At 43.2% G+C, this 5796-nt stretch overlaps 1 protein-coding gene across 1 annotated transcript; it reads left to right on the forward strand.

Moving 5' to 3' along the window:
- Positions 1-604: 604 nt before the first annotated feature.
- LOC124112284 (protein PBMUCL2-like) lies at positions 605-1198 on the forward strand. The gene has a single exon (XM_046472315.2). The coding sequence runs from the start codon at positions 605-607 to the stop codon at positions 1196-1198; it is 594 nt and encodes a 197-aa protein (XP_046328271.2).
- Positions 1199-5796: the final 4598 nt, after the last annotated feature.

Raw genomic sequence — 5796 nt, forward strand, 5'->3', positions numbered from 1 at the left:
CTGGCTATACTGAGATCCTGGTTGTAACAATTCCTGGTCATATTGAGGACCTGATTAAAATGGCGACTGGCTGTACTGAGATCCTGGTTGTAACAATCCCTGGTCATATTGAGGACCTGATTATAATGATCACTGGCTATACTGAGATCCTGGTTGTAACAATCCCTTGTCATATTGGGGACCTGATTATAATAATCACTGGCTATACTGAGATCCTGGTTGTAACAATCCCTGGTCATATTGAGGACCTGATTATAATGATCACTGGCTATACTGAGATCCTGGTTGTTACAATCCCTGGTCATATTGAGGACCTGATTATAATGATCAATGGCTATATATACTGAGATCCTGGTTGTAACAATCCCTGGTCATATTGAGGACCTGATTATAATGATCACTGGCTATATAAACTGAGATCCTGGTTGTAACAATCCCTGGTCATATTGAGGACCTGATTATAATGATCACTGGCTATATATACTGAGATCCTGGTTGTACCAATCCCTGGTCATATTGAGGACCTGATTATAATGATCACTGGCTATATATACTGAGATCCTGGTTGTAACAATTCCTGGTCAATATTGAGGATCTGATTATAATGATCACTGGCTATACTGAGGTCCTGGTTGTAACAATCCCTGGTCATATTGAGGACCTGGTTATAATGATCACTGGCTATACTGAGATCCTGGTTGTAACAATTCCTCGTCATATTGAGGACCTGATTAAAATGGCGACTGGCTGTACTGAGATCCTGGTTGTAACAATCCCTGGTCATATTGAGGACCTGATTAAAATGGCGACTGGCTGTACTGAGATCCTGATTGTAATAATCCCTGGTCATATTGGGGACCTGATTATAATGATCACTGGCTACACAGAGATCCTGGTTGTAACAATCCCTGGTCATATTGAGGACCTGATTATAATGATCACTGGCTACACAGAGATCCTGGTTGTAACAATCCCTGGTCATATTGAGGACCTGATTATAATGATCACTGGCTATACTGAGATCCTGGTTGTAACAATCCCTGGTCATATTGAGGACCTGATTATAATGATCACTGGCTATACTGAGATCCTGGTTGTAACAATCCCTGGTCATATTGGGGACCTGATTATAATGATCACTGGCTATACTGAGATCCTGATTGTAACAGTCCCTGGTAATATTAAGGTCCTGTTTTAACAAGCCCTTGGCTATACTGAGGTCTCGGTTACAACAAGTCTCTGTCTTCGTTGAGTGTCTGATTAGCACTCTAACAATGTTCCCCTCAATTCACCAAACAGGGGAGATAACCATGTCCTCAACATACACAGTTCTTCACTGTATATACGCATGATCGCGCTGACACACTGGGTCCACTCAACGGAAAATCTCCCCCTTTTGTATTCGTCTAATATATTCCAATGTCTCGTATTTTGCAAAAAAAAAAGGCTTTTAAAAAATAATGATGAACATGATAGATAACAACCAATGCAGCTAGGCGAAACCAGTCTATTGAAAGCTAACATCTATTACTCCACATGACGTCGAACATCAACATTTTCATCGTCTCGACGGTTTGTTTGTTTGTTTGTTTGTTTGTTGTTTAACGCCAGACTCAGCAATATTCCAGCTATACGACGGCGATCTGCACTTCATTGAATCTGGACATGATAACATGCATCAACCAAGTCAGCGAGCCTGACCACCCGATCCCGTTAGTCGCCTCTTACGACAAGCATAGTCGCCATTTACGGCAAGCATGGGTTTCTGAATACCTATTCTGTCCCGGATCTTCACGGGTGTTCGGGCACGGGGATGTCAATACATTCTCAGAGGGGCTCTTATTAGTGCAAACCTAACGTCCCATATTTCCCATTACTATTACATACAGCTTAATTTAAAAAGAAATGAATGTGCATAAGAGCGTTACGGCAACGACAGAACAACCATGGCTTGTTCGTTTCCATGTAAATTTATTACGCCGTTGGTGATTCAGGGTAATTTTAACATAACGTTTATTTAAAAACAACAAATTAAAATCTTGTTTTGACATTTTAGACAGTTTAAAGTTTCACAGTGGCGTCTGATTCTCTTGAAGCCCACGTCGGATGTTATAAAGGAGTGAGTGAGTGAGTGAGGATGGTTTTACGCCGCTTTTAGCAATATTCCAGCAATATCACGGCGGGGGACACCAGAAATGGGCTTCACACATTGTACCAATGTCGGGAATCGAACCCGGGTCTTTGGTGTGACGAGCGAACGCTTTAACCACTAGGCTACCCGACCGCCCCTGTTATAAAGGAGGGATCAGTGGTTAGCGTACAAACATGAATGAGTGTGTGAGCGAGGTATTACTCCGCTTTTAGCATTATTTCGGCGATTTTACTGCGGGAACATTAAAATGGGCTCCAGATATATACCCATGAGGGTACTCAAACTCAGTTCATAATGAGTGAGTATAATTTTACGCCGCTTTAGCTATATTCCAGCATTATCACGGCGGGGGAAACCAAAAAAAGGAAAACACTTTGTAACCATGTGGGAATCGGACCGCGGTCTTTCAAAAGTATCGACAACTAGCCTAACACGTATCCCTACAAGAAAATTCAAATATAACAGTAGTTTCAGCCAATTCTCATCGTGACGTATCACATTTTTCTGACTGGGTTTGAACCTAGAGCAGACATTCCAGTGGGTGAGAGTGTGGGCTTCAATTAAAACTGTTGTTGAGAGTTAAATGATTAGAGATGAGAAATACGTGAAATATAGACTAATATCGACTGTTTACTAATTTTCATTTTGGGTGGAAGACATTTTCGCCGGTTTGAACAGCTATTCACGGCGTGTCAGCTTAAAGCTCAAAGATGAATGAAAACCGATGATCTACACTCTTTGAGTAAAACCCACCCCGGATATGTTACGGTCAAACCAAGGATCATAATCAGGGGAAACTGTGTTTCGAACCCACAGTCATCGGATCCCGGAACAACTACGGGACGCAACTCTGCGTCCTACAGCACGGAGCAACATGGTACATAAGGGTCGCTATCTATAAACTCGAGTTGGCTACACAGTAAAGTGGGTTTTTTTATGGCCTGAATAAAAAGTACTTGCAGTGCTATATAGAGCGAATCAAACATGAAAGCAAACACGTACACATTGCATGTTAAAGATACTCTCTGACCCGTAGATCCATGGCGTCGCTGTTGGGACGTGAATTAATATGAGTTAAGTAAACGTAACGGCTCACTGCGCATGTACACCAGCCTTATGTTTCTTCGTGCAGTTTATAAGAGTACAACATGGGGATTAGTAGAGATTAACTACGGATTAACATGCGGTTACCACAACAGTAACTGTATTGTAACAACGTTAAACAATGTTCAAACGTCCTGGAGTTCCCCGACAGGTGGGTGGGTGTTGCGTCAAACAAGAATGTGCATATCAAACACGCGTGAATCCATCGTGTGTGCGTGCGCGCACGTGTGTGAGTATGCGTGCGCGCGTGTGTGTGAGTATGGGTATTAGTTATTTGACGCCGCGCTCCAATATGCCAGCTATATGACTAGGCCTGTACATAATCGAGTATGGACCAGACAATCCAATGAGTGATATTGTGAGCAACGAACCACGCCACCAGGGTACGATGACATACATCAACCAAGTCAGCGAGCCTGACCATCCGATCCATTAAGTCGCATCTTATGACCACCATAGGTTGATGGGGATCTATTCTAACCCTGAATACCAACCAGGTTCATTGTTGACGTCTTTCAAGAGACGATTCCTCGCATTGTGTCTCGCCACTTTTTAAATTCGTGAGTGTATGTCGCAGAATAGCACGGTTTGTTTGTTTGTTTGTTTGTTTGTTGTTTAACGCCACAATCAGCAATATCCCAGCTATATGACCGCGGTATGTAAACAATCTAGTCTGGACCAGACACTCATTGACATCATGGGCATCCATCCACACAATTAGGATCGATGACATGTATCAACCAAGTCAGCGGGTCTGACCACCCGATCCCGTTAGTCGCCTCATACGCACAGCAAAAAAAGTGTAGGTTTCCGTCTTCCGGAAACCTTCCGGATACCTTCCCATTTTGGATCCGGCCCGGATACCTTCCGGAAACCTTCCAGATGCCTTCAACAACCTTCAAATTGCTTGGTATTTTCAAGTTAATTTTTTTATGTTTCACACTTAAGTGAACAAAATGCACCCCCCAAATTTTGACATTTTTTTTGGAAGGTTTCCGGAAGGTATCCGGGCCGGATCCAAAATGGGAAGGTATCCGGAAGGTTTCCGGAAGACGGAAACCTACACTTTTTTTGCTGTGACGACGAGCATGCACGGGTTGCTAAAGATCAATTCTAACCCGGATCTTCACGGGTGAGACTAGCACTGACTGGTTTAAAGCTTATTGTTTGGCATAGGTATATACCTTCATTCATAATCGATTACCCAGTATATTATTTTTCCATTCTAGCAGGATAAATACCCTTGATTCGCCACTACAGATACAAAGTATGTATGATAATTTTATGGATATAAAATACACTGTAAAATCGAAGATAACATTACTACTTCGTCAAAGTCTGGTACGGGCGTGAAGTTGTGCCGATAGTCTGACTATCTCAAAGATAAAGGAGTGTGTCAATTATTGGGCTATTGATTATACGCGTGGTTTTCTTTGTTTATTGAAACCATCGATAGACAATATTGTATCGATTTAAACAATCGATATTTCAACCTGTCGTCGATGTATAGTTACCGCACCCAGGGACAATCGCAATATGAATTGATCGTTCTATTAATCGTTACAGTCCCGCAGATGATGTCTTGTCAGCTTAATTAATGGCCGAGAAAGTGGCGAATATCGAACGATGTCACTTCACTTCAGTTATGCCTGTTTGTTTTTTAAATCCGCAATATTCCAGACATGACGACGGTCTGTAACTAACTGAAACCAGGCCAGAAATAAACAGTGGTTGATATTATGAGTAACTATCCATGTCGTCGGGGTATACGATGACACACAACCTAGTTCCCGAACCTGATCAACCGATTCAAGAGGTCGCCTCATACGACACGAGCGTGTGTGCGTGCGTGCGTGCGTGCGTGCGTGCGTGCGTATGTGTATCTATGTGTGTGTATGCTTGTACTAGTCCGGATTAATGCCGGTTCATAGCGCTACCATGCCATAAACATAGTGTACTTCCTCCGAGCCGACTAGTCCTTGTTTTAACACCAGGCAGGGTAACAACAAGTACCATCTCTTAACGTTTTTGGGCATACGGCCGAACCTGATCACCCGTTTCATTAGGTCCCCTCGTACGGGTGTGTGTGTGTGTGTGTGTGCGTGCGTGCGTGCGTGTGTGTGTGTGTGTGTGTGTGTGTGTGTGTGTGTGTTGGGGGGGGGGGGGGCCCTGGGTGTAGGCCATGCTGGCCCGGTTCCACAAAGCGATCTTAGCGCTTAGGCGATCGTAACTCCCATACTTTAACATAAACTTTGATTTTTGGCCATTTGTCTACTTGTTCCAAGTCTAAATTTGCCGTCGTAATGTAGCTGGGTTTCGTGACGTCGACGTGACCCGCTGTCACGGAAGGCGGTCGGGTCGTACACAGCCCGGATGCAAAGTTACGTATCAATTTACAACAAACAAACACCTATACGCGACATGTGCAGGTATGAAAACCGGGGGACAATGCACATCCAGGGACTGTTTGAAACTCCATGCATCGAGGATCCGATTTCAATTTACATAGTATTACAATGCTTAAATAAATACTATATTTG

The sequence above is a fragment of the Haliotis rufescens genome, unplaced genomic scaffold (genome assembly GCF_023055435.1).
Source record: "Haliotis rufescens isolate VD_foot unplaced genomic scaffold, xgHalRufe1.0.p SCAF_4, whole genome shotgun sequence".
NCBI classification, from domain to species: domain Eukaryota; kingdom Metazoa; phylum Mollusca; class Gastropoda; order Lepetellida; family Haliotidae; genus Haliotis; species Haliotis rufescens.

Excerpts from the sequence above, each read along its gene's own strand:
- LOC124112284 (XM_046472315.2), top strand. The coding sequence starts at position 605 with ATGATCACTGGCTATACTGAGGTCCTGGTTGTAACAATCCCTGGTCAT.